Here is an 18,091-nt window from a genome sequence, read left to right on the forward strand (position 1 = left end):
CCCTTTGGGCAGGGGGCTGGACTCGATGATCTCCCGAGGTCCCTTCCAGCCCTAATGTCTATGAAATCTATGAAAAATCTATGTTAGGGACTATTTAGAAAAGCTGGATGTATACAAGTCCATGGGGCCAGATAGGAAATACCCAAGGGTATTGAGGGAGTTGACCAATGTGATTGCAGAATGCCTGGCCATTATTTTTGAAAGCTTGCAGTGGTCAGGAGCAGTCCTGGATAATCAGAAAAGGGCAAATCTAGTGCCCAGCTTTAAGAAAGGGAAGGAGGAGGATCTAGGGAACTACAGACCAGTCAGCCTTGCCTTAGTTCCTGGAAAAATCATAAAGCAAGTCTTCAAGGAATCCATCTCTAAGCACTTGGAGAAAAATAAGTTATTAGAAACAGTTAGCCTGAACTCACCAAGGGCAAGTCATGCCTGACCAACCTGAGGGGGTGATCTGATGGCCACCTATAAGCTTATCAGGGGTGACCACCAGTATCTGGGGGAACGTTTGTTCGCCAGAGCTCCCCAAGGGATGAGGAGGTTGAACGGTTATAAACTACTGCAAAACTGTTTCAGGCTGAACATAAGGAAGAATTTCTTTACTGTCTAAGCCCCCAAGATCTGGAATAGCCTGCCATCAGAGGTGGTTCAAGCACCTACAATGAATACCTTCAAGAGTAAATTGGATGCTTATCTTGCTGGGATCTTATGACCCCAGCTGACTTCCTTCCCTTCGGGCAGGGGGCTGGACTTGATAATCTTCCGAGGTCCCTTCCAGCCCTAATGTCTATGAAATCTATGATCACCTTCTTTGATGAGATGACTGGCATTGTGGATGCAGGGAAAGCAGTGGATGTGATCTACCTTGACCTTAGCAAGGTTTTTGATATAGTCTCTCACAATATTCTCACAAGTAAGCTAAGAAAGTATGGGTTGGATTAATGGACTGTAAGGTGGATAGAAAACTGGCTAGATTGTCAGGGTCAAAAGGTAGTAAGCAATGGCTCGATGTCTAGTTGGCAGCCAATATCAGGTGGAGTGCCCCAGTGGTCAGTCCTGGGGCCAGTTTTGTTCAATGTCTTCATCAACAATCTGCAAGATGGGATAGAGTGCACCTCCAGAGAGTTTGTGGATGACACCAAGCTGTGGGGAATAGTGTTTATGCTGGAGGGTAGGGCTAGCATTCCTAACATAGACCTAGGCAAATTGGAAGTTCAATAAGGTTGGGATGATATAGTTGGGGTTGGTCCTGGTATGAGCAGGGGGTTGGAATAGATGACCTCCTTAGGTCTCTTTCAGCTCTAATTTTCTGTGATTCTATTGTGGAGAAGCCTTTGGTTTGGCCGTGCCATTCAGTTATCTCAATTCCTATGGAAACATAAGAAAGTGTGCAAGTTAAATCAGGGATTACAAACACATTTGCCAGTAACCAGGACAGGAAAAGAAGACTTCCCTCCACATTCATGCAGCTGCAAGGTACAACATTAAATCTATGTGAACGTGGATCATTGGCCTTCCCAGATTATCTCTGCTTTATCCCCAAATGAGCTTTTTGATGCTGCCCATGACTGATGCCTTGTGTAGCCACTGCATAGAGCTTCTAGAGGTGCAAGAGGCCTTGTGTGAGACTGCTCTGGATTGGAATGAGTTTTATTCTTGGTGGTTATTAGCCCACGCTATTCCTTTGTTGTGATTTTTCTAACTTTTCTTCCCCATCCAAAATTTTTATCTTTATAGGTCCCTTTGTCCATTCATTTGCTTCATAGTTTATCTCTATATTTTTTTCTGTCTAAGTATAACATTGACAACTTTCAATAGTTGGGACTTATGATTTCACTGAGCCTGACTTTTTCTTTTATCCTTCCTGCTCTTCTATTTTCCCTTCCTTCTCCCCTTACTCTGTGTAAATTGATAGCATCACAGACTAATGAGTTCCACTTTGTGAGCTGAAGGTTCAGTATATTGGTCATTCTTTTCTAGCCCTCAAAGGAAGCTCTACAGCCATATTCAGAGGTGATTTAAGGGGGAAAAATTAGGCATCAATAAATATGGACATGTTCTACACCAAAGTAGAGGATGGCCTGAATCACAAAATCTTGAAATAACCCCCAGGAGACTGTTAGATTATGCAGTTTACTTCTGACATCACCTTTTTGGTTGTATTTTCTGCAATCACTTTGTGCTTCAGTACTCATGTGTGGTGATTACTCACCTTGGGGATAGAAAGTGGTTTTACCAAGTTTCTTGAATAAGGAACAGCATGTAGCCCTCAGGGTGTGTTTGTACTGCAGTCGATTCAGATGTAGATTCAGCTTGTGTAGTAAATTATCAGCTTGCTAGATCAGGGGTCCAGTGCATCTTGGTAGAGTTAACATTAAGTTCCAAATAACAAATCATTAGTAAAAAATTGTCAGTGTTTGTCAAATGTTTTTGGGTTACTAATCAGAGATTTTACTTTCATTGTTAGCATGTGTTCTTGTGAAAAGGTTGATACCATATGAAAAACTTGCTGATAGTGGAATAATTCATAAATAACACCATGCAGTGTCTGTTTTTAGTGCTGTGGGTTCTAGCGTGTTGCTTAATAGAAGAAGCAGTTAATTGTTGTTTTTTGGTAGGACATGTAAAGCCATGTCCAACTCTGCCTTGTGAGGGGTATCTGTACCTGAAAGCTTGGAAAGAAGAATTTTTCCAATTATTTGAATTGGCACATGTAAGTCTTTGCAGGGTTATGCAAAAAGTTCTGCTGCCTGTAAGTACACATTTTGTGAGTTCATAATTTTATTCTTTCTCCTCTCCTTAGCACGAGGAGTCAGTTTATAACACAAACTCATTATAACCCCCCCCACATTATTTTGCAGCAGCAAAGTGAATGACGCTATTCCAGTAAACATCCCTTTTTAATTAACTTTTCTCTGGATCCTGGGGAGTTCATTACAATAAGGTTGTACTATATTTAAGTGTTCTCTGTAACTCCTGTTCCCAATGAATCTAGGTTTAATTCAGTCTCCCTGTAGAGATCACTTACTAATTTCTTGAGACAAATTTTTATTTTGCCTTCAGACGCCCATTTATATTTATGTAGCCATCAGTTATTTTTGTTTCCCCACTTCTCAGATTTCAGATCCTTTTTCCACTCGTGTAGCTGGACTTCTCCTGAGCATGCCACACCTGCTCAGTCCTTAATGCGCTTTTACTTCAGTCTCATCTTACTGATCCTTTCCTGGCAGCCAGGGATGAAGATACAGTTCTTGAAGCAACAGGCCTTTAGCTTATTAAAGGTTTGGGACACCATGGCCAACTATTTTTTTTTGTTAGCAGTGGAAGTAGTTTGGGAGCTCATGGAAGGATCATAGCCCAGGGATGTTGCAGCTGTAGTGATCCAAACCAATGAGGAAGTAGATTGATTCATTTTGCCCATGTTAGAGTCTCTGCATTTTCTATTCTTGGCTCCAGGTACAGTAGGTTAGTGTTATTTAGCCTTGAAGTATAAGAATGTATTTCCATGGCCAGACTCTCTTGCTTGGCAGCATTTCCAGCTTGGGGGTGGGAGCCAAAAGATCAGAGTTTCCAGCTGCGGGGGTGGTAGCTAGCCCAGGCCAAAAAGGCCTGTATCACCATTGATACTACCTGAACATCTATGGGTAAGGATAAATCAAAGGAAGTCCAAAGGATTCGCAACATTTAAATGGTTAGTACCTTGGATAAAAGGGGAGGAAATCACTTCAAAGTATTTCCTTTGACCCAGCAGCACTTTGGTACGGCCACAAACTTAGAAGACCATCCTAAATTTTTAATAAATATCCATTCCTCGATCTATAGTTCTCTTTGGTGTTAATTTGCATTGTATAACTTCTGTGTTCTGTATATGGAAGAATTTGGGGGGAAACTGATGTGAGATCCTATTTGAAGAATGGATAGAATTTTGTCTGAAGTTTCTGGTAAGCAGCTCCAGGCCATCTCTCACTTGTTGAGTTAGCATTTAATTAGATAAATGTGCTTTTTATCAAACAACATTTTATGTAGAACCTTAGGTGCTAGTGATTATTGATAATCAGCCACTTTGTGTCTTCCCCATTTTTTAAGGTACCACTTCAATTTGCCCAAGTTATTCAACATGAGATCAAAAGACAACTGCTTTACAGAGAAGACACCTTTGCTGAAGGTTTCATCAGAGGAAAATGGGTGGGTTATTTTTGTTTCAAGCGAAGGGATTCTATTCCATTCTGTTCTATTCTGCACTTTTCCTTCTGACATACTAATCTGAGGCATTCTGGGAAGCAGCTTGATGAACAACGGGGTCATGAGAGGAGGAGGTGACATCACGGTAGTATGTTCAGTCTGTATGCTTCAAAGCATTAAGCAAGATTACACGTTACAATTCGACAGTGTTAAAACATTTTAAACTTGAATGGTTGCATATTAAAGCTCATAAACATGTGTTAGGCATCTTAAAATTATGCCACTGTGGGCAACTATATAAATTAACTTCTAGCTATTCAACTGAGATAAAACTACCAATATGCAGTTGTCCTATATCCCAGGAGGCACTGCTCCTAGGTGGACTAGCTATCATCCAGATCTCTACTGTTCTGGGTGACACCTGGAAAGCAGGTGGTAGATAGGGATAGAGGGGGAAAGGGGTGAAGAGGGCAGGGGGGGATGAGTGGAGAGGGGGCATGAGGAAAGTGGGAGGGGCAGGATTGCAGGATGGAGAGGGCAGGAGGATGGGAGGAGAACTGATAGGCTGGCATCCCCTCCACCTCCCTGAATCACCCCTGGATGATTCCTATTGGCCCCTGGATGCCCCCTCCCCATTCCCTAATTAGCTGCTCTACCCCCAGATCACCTCCCCACCACCCTGATTAGCCCAAGAGCAGCAGCAGTGGGGGAGGGGATTTCCCCCTATTTGTCTGTTCCAGGGCTCCCTGAAGTCTGCACCAGACCTGTGCGCTTGGGTCCAGCCCCCACAGGTGAAGGGAAGGCAGGGGAGAGGGGGGCAAGGAGCTACCAGACATCCACAGGGCTTGGTGGGGGCTGAATCTTGGCACATAGGCACAGTGTGGGCTACAGAGAGCTTGGGAGCAGGCAAGGAGGAGGAGTCCCCCTCCCTGCTGATGATACCAATGCTGTGGGGCTGATTGGGGCAGCAGGGTGGTGATCTGGAGGTGGAGGGGGTGATTGGGGGGGCTAACAAAATCATTGGGGGTGGTGATCAAGATGCGGGAGAAGAGAGTGATGCAGGGGGCAGAGAGGGAGATCAGGTAGGGGGCAATCCATGCAGTATAGTGGACCCCCCAGCCTATACTGAGATTAGAGGGCTGGTGAATGTTGCAGGCATGGAGCAGTCTTGTAGCTCCGAGCCATGCTCCTGGTCACTAGTGGCAGGTCTGAGCAGTGCTTGTTAGAAAGGGTATTAACCCTTAATGTGCGACTGCTCCCTGTACATGCTAACTTGAACACAAACTAACATTCCTTAGAGTTAGCATGTGCTAATTGTAATGTGTAAGCACATCCACAGTTGCACAGAGGATTTTGTGTGTTTAGCAAGGAACATTCCTAAATTATGTTACAGAGCCCCAACTGGGTTTGTAGCAGGTAGATCATGCCTGACTAATCTAGTCTCTTTTTATGACCAGGTTACAAAACACCTGGATGCAGGAGTAGGGGTAGATATCATTTAGTTAGATTTCAGGAAGGCCTTCTATACAGTATCCCACCCCATACTGGTGAACAAATTAAGAGGCTGTGACTTGGATGATTACACAGGCGGGTGGGTGGTGAATTGGCTACAGGGTCATACCCAGAGAGTGGTGGTGGAAGGGTTGATATCGACCTGGAAGGATGTGGGCAGTGGGGTCCCGCAGGGCTCGGTCCTTGGACCGATACTCTTTAATGTCTTCATCAGCGACTTGGAGGAGGGAGTGAAATGTACTCTGTCCAAGTCTGAGGATGATACAAAACTGTGGGGAGAAGTGGACACACCGGAGGGCAGGGAACAACTACAGGCAGATCTGGACAGGTTGGACAAATGGGCAGAAAACAATAGAATGCAATTTAACAAGGAGAAATGCAAAGTGCTGCACCGAGGGAGGAAAAATGTCCAGCACACCTACTGCCTAGGAAATTACCTGCTTGGCAGCACAGAAATGGAAAGGGATCTCAGAGTCCTAGTGGACTCCAAGATGAACATGAGTTGTCAGTGTGACGAAGTCATCAGTAAAGCTAACTGCACATTATCATGCATCAGTAGATGCATAACAGAACCAAGGAGGTGATACTTCCCCTCTATCGGGGACTGGTCAGACCATAGTTGGAATATTGCATCCAGTTTTGGCCGCCACACTTCAAGAGGGATGTGGATAACCTGGAGAGGGTCCAGAGAAGGGCCACACGTATGGTTAAGGGCCTGTAGGCCAAGCCATACGAGGAGAGACTAGGCACCTGCGCCTCTTCAGCCTCCACAAGAGAAGTTGAGAGGCGACCTTGTGGCTGTATATAAATTCATCATGGGGGTGCAGAAGGGAATTGCTGAGGCTCTACTCACCAAGGCGCCCCTGGGGGTCACAAGAAATAATGGTCATAAGCCAGCAGAGAGCAGCTTTAGACTGGACATTAAGAGGAACTTCTTCACAGTTAGAGTGGCCAAGGTCTGGAATGGGCTCCCAAGGGAGATGGTGCTCTCCCCTACCCTGGGGGTCTTCAAGAGGAGGTTGGATGGGCATCTGGCTGCGGTCATCTGAACCCAGCACACTTTCTTGCCTATGCAGGGGTCAGACTCAGTGATCTATTGAGGTCCCTTCTGACCCTAACATCTATGAATTTATGACTGTTTCCCTAGTTTGGCAGACTTTTAGGCATGTACTTACTTTTACTAATATTATTATGTCCTTTAAAGTCAAAGTAAAGTTAAAAGTGCATAAGATCAAGATATACCATGTTTTACTATTAAGGATATAATTGTGTTATAGGTTACGATACATGGCTCTTCATAATCCAGATTTCACCATGGAGGATGATTCATGGGACAACAGCTCTGCAGAATTTGAGCAAAGGTCTCAGCTGGGAAGTGAAATGACCAGCTTGTCTAGATCTGCTTCATCTGAGAAATGTGAACTCTTGGACAACCTTCACGTCAAGTTCAATATATCAAAGATGAGGTCTGAATTCAAAGTGTACTCTTTAAATTTTTATTATTTCTACAAGGGTCAATGACTAAGGGAATATGCCTTGCAATTGATTTATTTCCTGCAAATGAGTAAAATAACACTTTGCACTTTGGGGCATGTTGTGTCATTGATTTTTAAGCTAGAGACTCAGTTGAAAGCTATCTGCTTTATAATCTATTGTCCCCTTCTTATACAAGCACCAGGTATATACTTACATGTGAAGGGAAACAGGCTGTCTTTACACCTTTGAAATTCTGTTCAATTTTAACTCTTGGGCTCTTCCAGAATACGTGCTACTTTGGATACATTTAGTAATTCTATAGTGTTTAATTTAGGCCTGAGTAAGCAGTGTTTTATTTACACAGTATTTAACGATCACCGTCTCTAAAAATAGAATGTATAATGATAATAGCTTTCTATATTTACAGTTGTAGAAAGCATTATCAGAAATGCTTGACAGACTTCTACCTTTTAAATATTTTAGTAGGTGTGTACCTGCTGTATAAAGCCTACATTTGCTTCCCTTGTGGGGCTTAGTTTTATTAGTAAATTACAATAAATCAATGCAACGTGAATTTGAATATAAAATTTCACAACGTTGACCAGGTTTTTAGGTGAACAAACTCTTTCCCAGATACTAATTCCCTGTGTCCCTTCACGACTTTTTTTATTTTAGTTTGACCTGCAATAATTAGTAGGGGTGTGTGAAACAGGCTGTATTTGATTTGGATTCAGATTCAGCCTGAATTGGGGACAGTGATTTGATTAATAGATTCAGATCGCTGTCTCCAATTCGGTTCAGCAGAATCCAAATATGAAGATTTGATACTGATTCGGAGAATCAGCGATTTGGCCATAGAGACAGCTTTATATGTTTTTTCTACATACCTTGAGGTATCAGGCATGACTTGTGAACATTGTGATAGTGGGGTGGACGAAGTGTCCCACAGGAGTGCAGGGGCCCCCCTGCATGCTTGGCAGTGAACATGGAAGTGAACTGGAAGTACTTCCGGTCTGCTTCTGGGTCTGCCGGGGAGCACACTGGGGGGGCCCCCCTGTGCCCTCCCAGCTCAGCAGTCAGCCACAGGGGACCCCATGTACCCCCCCCGGACCCAGGAGGCACCAGTCACTGAGCCGGGGGGATTCAGGGGGTCCCCTGCGTGCTCCCTGCCAGACCCAGAAGTGGACCAGAAGTGCTTCTGGTCTACTTCCGGGTTTGCTACTGAGCACGATGGGGAGCCCCCCATGCTTCTGTGGGACACTCTGTCAGCCACAGCGTTCACGGCTGCCTGGTACCTCTAGGTATGTAGAAAAAACATTTAAAGCTATGTCTATGTCTGAATCTCTGAATATTTCCGAATCGATTCAGAGTGTTCTGATTTGATTTGGAGAGATTAAAGGGACTCCCGATTTGATTCAGATTCGGAGATTTGGCCACTGAATTGGGCTGAATCTCTGCTGAATCACATCAGGGACCAAAACTTCGCACAGACTTAATATTTAGGCCAAAGGTACACATCAGGTTACAGATCTCTGTATCATCTCCTGGACCTACAGTTTGCCATCCTTTCATAAAATGCCTGTAATTTTTTTTTTTTTAGTGTATGTATTTTGCCTTAGCTCACTGTTTCATATTTGTTGCTCTTTTTTAAAATTATGGCTCTTTGAGAAAAATGGGGTTTTGCCCTATTTTACTCTGTTGTTGAGTAAACAAAGCAGGTTAACTGTATTGGTTACAATGGTTACAGTTTGAACAGAAGCTGACAAATGCACAGCGTTGTTTTTTGTGGTACCTGCCACTAGAGCTAATATTTTATTTTATTGTGGCCCTGCTTTGGGTTTTTTTATTTATTTAATCAATACTTTCCAGTGCAGCAGAACTTTACATTTGGGAAAGTCCTATACTGTCCTGGCAGGGTTTGCTGAGAGAGATTTTCAGTCCAGTATTGCTGCAGCTACATAAAGGCCCATATACTCAGCTGGAGTAAGTTGGCTGGAGTTAATTGAGCTATGCTGGTTTACTTTAGATGAGGATCTGTCTCCAAAGGATTAAGATTAAAAATGGAGGGTGAAATTCTGCACAAATATACAATACATGCAGCTCCATTGTAGTCCAATGGGATTGTGCTGGAGGCATAAATCAGCAAAGAATCTGGCACAGAATTTGTACTTGCATTGCTGTGCCAGATTATATTTGTGGAGCCAGGCACAGATTTCTAAATATGGTTAAGTCAATAGATGATCATATCCTGTTTGTAAGCTCTTAGAAAACTGCTTCTGCAATAGAGTGCCAAAACAGCCAGGCAAACAAACAACAACCTTTTGAAATGCTACACTTAATCAATAAAATAACCACTTTCTAAAGCTTTATATTATATCTTGTCAGCATTTCAGGATGAATTTGTTGCTTACAGATGAGTAGTTATGGACTCATAAAGGCTCAATTAGTGCTCCTGGTTTCTATTGTAGCTTAAAATGAAGCTGTCATCTTGATTCTTGTTTCAGTATGAGCTACTGAAACATCATTTGAAAGTGCAGCCTGAAAATGTATCAGATGCATTACATGTAATTTTAATCTATACAGGGCTTTAAAAATTTGTAAAATAGTAAGTTTAAGAAAATATTAGTTGTCTGCTTATAGATGGAGAGAATAATTGGTAGAGAGAGAGATTTATAATTGAATAAATCTATATCAGGTATTTTCCACACAACCTGCTTAGTTGTAGCTTTCACATATTTATCAGTCTGGAGGCACTGACAATTGCTTTTGTGATTAAAAGTTGGCCATTGCTCTTTTTTCTTTTGCTTATTTCATTTTTTTCCCCACAGACTGGAATGTTTTGTTTCTAAAAGAAACCGCTTTTCTGCCACCTTTGCTTAGAATCACCGAACTGTAAAGTTGGAAGAGACCTTGGGAGGTCTACTCAAGGCAGGATCATACTTGACTAATCAATCATAGCCAAGTGTCTGTCTAACCTGCTCTTAAAACCATTCAAGGTTGGGGATCTCACAGCCCCTCTGGGTGGCTTGCTCCAAAGCTTAACCACCCTCACAGGGAGAAAGATCTTCCTAACAGCCAACCTAAATTTCCTTGCTGCAGTTCAGCACCATTTATCTGTGCCCTGTCCCCTGTAGCCATAGAAAATAGCCCATCTTCATCTTCCATATAACCACCCCTCAGATATTTGAAGACTTGTATCAAAAGCTCCCTCTGTCTCATGTTATTCTTTAAATCCGTGCAATGTATAAGTAAAGTCCTACAATTCTGATTTGATGCTATATTCATCTCATAGTTTGGATAGATACAAATGATTAAGATCGAAAACTCTATACATGTATGGGTAGCAGAATCACTTCAACTTTAACCCTGCATCATAAAGGATCAAAGCTGGAGTGATTTAGCTCATGTGTATTGCTGTAGGATTATGCACCGTAGAGCTGCTGTGTGGTCTGGAGCAGCAGCACCTCTTCTTCCCTTATTAAATTCACTACACATGCACATTTGTTTATACCCTCCATCATAATTCAGATTAGATGAAGAAAGAGAAAGATAAAAACATTATTTTTTTAAATGTTGGCAAAAATATACTCAAGGTATCTTGCAATTCTCCCACAAGTACCAGTGAATTTGAGGCAGGGAATTTATTTCCACTGGGATTCAGAAATGATTTCTGAATGTATCTAAACTAATCTAGTTTAATTTTTGGTTACACAATGTTTTTCTGTTGAAGAAACTATTTATTGGACTGTTCCTTTCTAAGCTTATTTGTCCATTTCTCCCAAGGAAATGTCTTTTTTTCCCCCTTGTCATCTTCATTTTTAAAGCCACCCATTGATTTAGCATGCTATCAGGGAGGCAGGGAAATGTCTTAATGTTTTTGCCTTTAGATAGAATGCCAGGGAGAGAGAGAGATTCATGTTTCAATTAACAATGAATTAATAGAGACAAATGACAAAACCAACTATTCTAATGATAAATCATTAGAATACTTACTGGTACATGCACATTTTTTAAGCAGAAAAGTTGGTATTAAATAAGCCTTGCTTACCAAAAGAAGTAACACTATTTTGCAATTCTGGAACATTTCATGGCACTGCATTTGTCCAGTGTGCACAGATACACAGTGAAACTAATAAATAAAACCATAATGAAAAACCCAGCAGAGTCTGTGGTAGCCACTTCATCTGTGAATGTTCAGAAACTAGAGAAAGTTGAGAGACTGCTTTTAAGAAAATACTTTTAAAGAAATCCTTTTCTTTTCTCCTTGAGAAACTTGGAATGTCTGTTCCCCCTTTCCAAAAACATTTGACTCTTCCTTTCTTTTTTTCCCCAATTGATTTGTTATTTGGAATTTAATATTAATTCTGGCAAGATGAGCTGACCAATCTACTTCTTTAAATAATAAATGACACTGAAAAAGATGTATGCCTGCATATTTTGATAGCAGGCATACAGTAAATTCTAAAACAGAAATATCTCCAGATTTGATCCCAGATAGTACAACAGGGGTCACTAAAATTAATGGAGGGTGGTGTGTAAAAGTCCAACTTTACATAACAAAGGACAGGATTATAGCTATTTCCATGTCTTTCCAGGCTATACATTAGGAGATGGTTACATTTTGGAGAAACCATTTTGGCTAATGCTCTTTATAACAGGGGGCCTGCTCGGGGCTGATCTCAGTGTGGCCCACCCACCTGTTCCTGGGCTAACCACCCACCTTCTTGCCCACCATGCCTTGTTGTTAATTAATAATTTAAAGATGTAATTTTTAATGGGAGGATGCCCATTTTCTGCCCTGATGCCAGGGGGTGCTATCTGCAGCTCCTTTCCTCCCTTACACCGCAACCCAAGCCTTGCAGAAGGCATCTAGATGTTCTCATTATCACTGGCCCCCACATTGGGCCCCAGAATCCTACCATTGAACCCCCTCAGGCAGTCTCTTTTGCTGTCATACCAGGCAACATAGCTCCCTGAACCACTTCCCCTTTGGGTGTGATCCCCCCACTGGGACCTTCAGCTCACTAGCCCCGGCCCACCTCCAGGCCAGTTGGAACCCCAGGCGTGCAGCTCTTGGGTGTTCCTTGCGGTGGCCCCTGGCCCTTCGAGCCTTCCAATCCTGGCCCCAGCATTGACCAGTCTGGGGAAGTCCAGACAAGTGTGAGTCTATGGCATTTTCTCTCTCTGTGGGGGTCCACCTTCCCAACCATCCAACAAAGGGGTAACCCACCTGGTTGTGGAGGCTAGGGTTTAAGGTGCCCTGACCTGCCTTTCACCAGGGTGGTAACTGGCCTGGCGTTTTCTGGGGGCTCTCGCACCACTAGGAGCCTCACCAGGCCACCCACTCCCAGCAGGGTGCAGTTATAGGTCATGCCCAGGACCAGGAGCCTCCTGACCTTCCCCTACAGCTCCTCCCCTTCCTTCAGATGATATCAGCAGCCCTCTGGCTAGGCAATGTTGTTGCCTGGCCTCTCACAGCTGAACTGCCCTGTTTATATGGGCAGTTTATAATGGCAGTTTATAATGGCTGCCCTCATCAGGCACCTGGTGGCTGCCAGCTCCAGGCCCTTAAAGTGGCAGGCACAACCAGTGCCCTGCCACACTCTTTTTAAGAAATCAGTAGAATGCATTCAAGGCCCAGGCTATAAATTCTTATACAAAGAAAACTTCATTGAAGTGAAAAAAAATAGCTTTCTGCTTTTAAGATCTACAAATTGGGGCCCTTCATGATTATTGATGGTTATTTGTATGTTACCAAGTTCTCACCACTGTTTGGGACACTAAATTCTCAGACTACTCATTCAATGTATCTTTTAACCCAGGGGTAGGCAACAACCGGCACAGGTGCCAGCGTGTGGCAGATGAAGGCATTTTGCTTGGCACATGCACCTCGGGGCAGGCAGCAGGGAAGGGGCCAGGGCCCGACTGTCGCAATAAGGATTGGGCCCCTCACCTTCTGCACCTGGCACACCAACACCTTGCAAGCCAAGTTTGCGGGTGTTTTTGGCACTCTGTCCAAAAATGTTGCCGACCCCTGTTTTAACCACTTTAAAGAGAAGAGGGAGCTGCTGCTAGGGAAGCATGCATCAGCTGTTATATTGTAAATGTGACAGCTGCCTAATTCTATACTTATACCAGTTAGCTAAATCACTCTAACTTTGATCCTGAAGTCAAAGACATTCAAACATTTTTGAATGTACAAACATTTAAAAAGCTCAAGAAGGAATCAATATAAATTATGCGGTTTTCTGTAACTGGTGTAGTTTAGATTGGTAGCAAACAGAACACACATTTGCCCCTAGGGGATACTTAGACTGGGTTCTGCCATTTTTAAACTAGTCTGTGTGTGCCAAACTTTTGTTCTTTTATGAGTATAGATTGGTTTTGTGTGCCATACTTCTGTTCTGTTACAGGTATAGACCAGCTTCTGATCACTTATACAAGTAAAAGTGTAATGACTGTAGGTGGCCTGAATGTAACAAGGTTTTGCTACATTTGTATCACTATAGGATCATGTTGATATACAAGTTGTATCCTGACAGCCTATAATATCTTTGGTATTGATATAATTGTTACATCTGTCTAACTCCTATGAAGGCACAGACACTAATAGAATACAATTGACTTTTGTTCATAATGTTTCAATAAAAACATATTTTCTTACATTTCAGATGCTGTTTAAAATTCCTAAAAGTTTTGGGCCTTTTTATCTTTGTCGTTGTGTGCTCTGTAAGTACTGGATTTGCAACATTTTTTTCTGTTTGCTAATTTTAAAGAATTAAGTCAATGTACTGATTTTGGAAGTATCATCACTCAAAGAGCAAATCCTATCTTCATAAAAGAAAGCAGCAGACTTTATGGTCTATTCAGACAACTATTTGGGGGGCAAGCTTACATTAGAAGGGATTATGGAGTGTAGTTTGAAGAAGCATGTTCAGATCATTAGTATAAATGTGTCTAATGGCTGCAAAATAATTTTGGAATGGGTCTTCAAGTACTACTGCAAGTACTATTTTAAAATTGAAGACATTCCTTAGACCTTCATTGGTCAAAATGTCTTACAAATAAATGCCTTTCCTTTCCCCTCAAATTTATGTGGAACTTTTGGCAGAGTGGAAAGAAGCCCAAAAAACTGTGAATGGATTGCTTGTTGTGCCTAATGGTTATTAAACTACAGGTGGCTGTAGCACTTCTCATCAGGCAAAGAAGTGCTAGCAGCCATCAAGGGTCCATAGCATTTATTCCTATTTGAAGAATAAAATAAAGCTGGAAGGATCATGGGAATTCTTACCATAGGCAGCATTAGATACAGCTATATTTTCTAGCTAGATCTCACAGAATCAAACTTGAAACTCATCCTCTCCTTGAACCCTTCCATTGTGACTCATGCCAGATTTCTAGTTCCTATATGTCTGTCTTTTTACTTCTTCTCTACTTCTCTTCTTCCTCTGCCTCCTTTCCTCCTCTATCTTTGACTTGCATTCTAATATTCTCTCTCTTTTTCTCCATGAAAAACATTTTGCCTGGTGTCTCTCTTTCTTATAAGCCCTCATATGTGCTTCCCGCCCCCCCATCTCCAGCTCCTCAATGCATTCTTTACTCCTTGCAGTGGCTTTATCTTCTCATTGCTTGAATCTAGTTTGCTCCTCTTAGTCTCTCATTCAAGATGCTCATTTTCTTTCCTCCTGGATTGTCTGACTCTCTGTTGCATCATCATTGCTCCCTTTAGGCATATTCAGCAGACTGATCCGATTGAGCATTGTGAATCAGCCAGATCCAGAATTGTTGTATGCTTTCTTTCCTGACTGCTGTGAAAATGACAAAAAAGGCACACGTAGAGCCAGGTCCTATACCGCCTGTTAAGCATCAACGTGTAATCCTAATCCACACTGCGATCATGTTTCCCTGAAGATCCTTAAAACCAATTACAACTTTGTTGTAAAATACATCTATTTTTGTAACATGCAGTTATCTTAGCCTTAAACCTAAGTCATAGAAAGGCAGTATGGCAGAGGAGGCCCCATGTCATTGTATTAGGTTTTTTAAGAGCATGAGCAATGTGAAATAGGATCACATTTAAGTGCCTTATAGCTGGAATAGGACCTAGCTCTTTGTTCCTCTGCATCTCTGAAGAACAGAGAGAAAGAGCATGCAGAAAGGCATTGATTCAGGATTCAGCAGCAGTTACACTGTTGTGACAGATGGAAGATAGAGGCAGAGCAGGGAGGCATCTGTAACTCAAGCTGGAAATAGATGCTGCCAGGTTCCCTGCTTCTAGAGAGATACTCTGGAGATTGCCAGAGACACATTTCTGGCATTGGTAAAGTCTTTCCCTGCTTCTAGACATGTGCCCAAGAGATTGCCAGGGTGCATCTCTGACAGCAGGGAACCCCAACTTCTCCTGTTTCCAGAGATATGCCCTGGAGATCCTGGTGGCACATGTCTGGAAGAGGGGAAAGTTGGGCAGGTGCCTCTGAGGCTTGAGGGGCTCCATCTTGCATGGGAAATCTGACGGCCAATACCCTCAAGCCCTGAGAGTGCCTACCCAGGATGGCTGCCCATCTAGCTCTGGGTGCCCATGCTCTCCTGCCATAAAGTGAATAGACATCTGCCACAATAAAGCAGCACAAATTATTAGTACCTTTTGTTGGGATCGCATTTGTAGCATGATAAAGGGTATGGACATCTATTTGCTTTCTCTTTGTGTCATCATAAGAATTTTTATAGTGGCACAAAGGCAACAGAAGGTGACATCTGTTTCCATCCTTAGAAAATTTTGCTACTGAATAGCTAGAGTGAAGTTCTTGACTGCTATGTATATCTATGAATCTTGGGGTTGCAATAGTTTTGGACAGGAGAAAGTTACCTTCTTGTCTTCATGAGGGATCTTGCTTTGGCAGTACTCCTCTATCAGAGGGCACAGTGGGCAATGGCTGTATTCCCTCAGCTAGGACAGGCCTTAAATTTTCAGATAGGCCTCTAAGACCAGCTCAAAACTTTATCATCAAAATTTGATTAAAATAAATAAAATGTGTGAGCTTGGAAGATAAAGTATGTCTTCAACACCAGTAGCCCTTATAGATCACAGGCCTGGTTTTAAATCTGGAGTTACATGTACATATATATGTTGTGAATACAGGATCGTTGTGTATTCACAACATGCTCACGTATTGTAGTGAATTATAAAAGCCTTCCGTGAATCATAAAGGAAAATGCAATATTTTATACTTTTAAGATGGCTTGGGCAAGTGTTGCTAATTCTTAAACAATTCAAAGTGTGGCTTTTTGCATGTTTTCATAGATTTTGTTTAGCACTTATCCAGATCAAGGAGTCTCCTGGCAGATGTTGGCTGTGTCACCTTTGGAAAGCTACTGTATCCTTTATCAGATATTTGCTTATAAGAACAGCAGTGCAGTTTCATTGGTAAATTTATATAAAAGGTTTTCTTTGTTGCTTTGTAATTTAGATATTGAAAGTGTGTTTTCTTACTGTCTGACACCATATAATAGAACTGCTTCTAAAGTGAAAAAGGTAGTTAATTTACCAACCTATTTCCAAAGTAATTCATCCAAATGATGATAAAGTGTACCGCTTGCCTTCTGCTTGAGTCTTGAAAAAGGAGTTGAATTGTTAAATGAAGGCTTACAAAATTATGCAAAGTATGAGCAAGAGAAGTATAAGGTCCTGGTGAGATTAAAGGCCTAAACTAGCACCCTAAAAGATACGATTAGTATAAATTAAAATTAAGCTATTTAAAACAACATTTATAAATAATCCTTAACTGTAACAAATATGAGGGACAGTATCTTTCATTGTTGTCTAATGCATTTTCCATATTTTAAGGCAAATTTAAGTAAGGTGGATGATTTAAGCAGAAGCTCTGATTTAATTAAAAAGCTTGATGAATTAATTAGTAAGAATTAGCATAGAAATGGATTACCACTTATACGAACTGTTTTTTGCAAGTGAATAATTGGTTAAATGCAGCAATATTCTTCTGTTGAAGATAATTTTTTAGTGGCTTTAAGTCTAAGTATTTAGACTATGGGAAATGAATAAATACAACAGATCAGAAAGATTAATAAGTACGAACAGGCTTTCAAGTTATCTATACATATTACTGTGAGGTATTTGTTTTTGCTGAATTGCTACTGGCTGTGCTTTAGAATGATTGTGCTTCATTTGTATTATTATTTGACAAATTATTTCTATAGTGCTGTGAGTTTGATCTTTGGAGCTCAGTAAGACAGGTTTGTGCTCTGGGGAGCCCATGCATCCCACTGCATGAAAGAAATAGCTCAAGTTTATTATACATTGTGCTTTATAGCCTGAAGTTCTCTGGTTCAATTCCTGACAGCAAGTATTGCATGCTTTTTATCTTATATATCCAATTTCCTATGGATTGGATATATAGGGTTCTCTTCTTTTATAGGTGCATCTTCCATTAATGGCTGGCCCATATAGAGGGATGTTTCTGTGGGATGCTGAATTTGTCCCTGAAATTTAGGAGGAATAGAGCAGAGTCCCAGTAGAGTGATTCTCCTTGTAGATGTATATGTTCTTTGAAGCAAAGATTGTGTTGTCTTCTGTTTAAAAAGGGCCTCATATATCACAGGGTGGGAAAAGATGTAAGGGGATGATAAGGTAGGACAGCCTTTACTTGCTTCACAAGTGGGGTGAATTCAAATGAATTGTACTGGAGAGAAAAATAAAAAAGAGCTGAACTTCCTGAAATCCAAGTTATCTAGTGATCCAGAGCTTATATATGCTACAATATAAGAAGTGCTCTACTGGGTCAAACCTCTGGTCCATCTAGCCTAGTACCTGTCCCTCTCAGTAGCTAATGGAGGATACTAAGGGAATCAGTATTTAAGCAGACTGATCAGCATCCTGCCCCTCTTTCCCTACAGCATGTTGGAAAAC

At 41.7% G+C, this 18,091-nt stretch overlaps 1 protein-coding gene and 1 long non-coding RNA gene across 2 annotated transcripts in view; both read left to right on the forward strand.

Annotated features, from left to right (window-relative positions):
• Nucleotides 1–326, forward strand: part of LOC109306159 — a 16,374-nt gene extending 16,048 nt beyond the window's left edge. Inside the window, exon 3 of the long non-coding RNA XR_002099873.1 lies at nt 219–326. This is a non-coding gene — a long non-coding RNA (uncharacterized LOC109306159). The remainder of the gene's footprint in view (nt 1–218) is intronic.
• OCA2 (OCA2 melanosomal transmembrane protein) overlaps nt 1–18,091 on the forward strand; it is a 400,590-nt gene that overhangs the window by 99,593 nt on the left and 282,906 nt on the right. The window contains exons 3-6 of the mRNA XM_019529440.1: nt 4,084–4,182; nt 6,969–7,157; nt 13,839–13,896; nt 16,469–16,541. Of these exons, the coding sequence (XP_019384985.1) occupies nt 4,084–4,182; nt 6,969–7,157; nt 13,839–13,896; nt 16,469–16,541 (419 nt within the window). The remainder of the gene's footprint in view (nt 1–4,083; nt 4,183–6,968; nt 7,158–13,838; nt 13,897–16,468; nt 16,542–18,091) is intronic.

Source organism: Crocodylus porosus, unplaced genomic scaffold, assembly GCF_001723895.1.
Source record: "Crocodylus porosus isolate Cpor-Errol unplaced genomic scaffold, CroPor_comp1, whole genome shotgun sequence".
Lineage (NCBI taxonomy): Eukaryota > Metazoa > Chordata > Crocodylia > Crocodylidae > Crocodylus > Crocodylus porosus.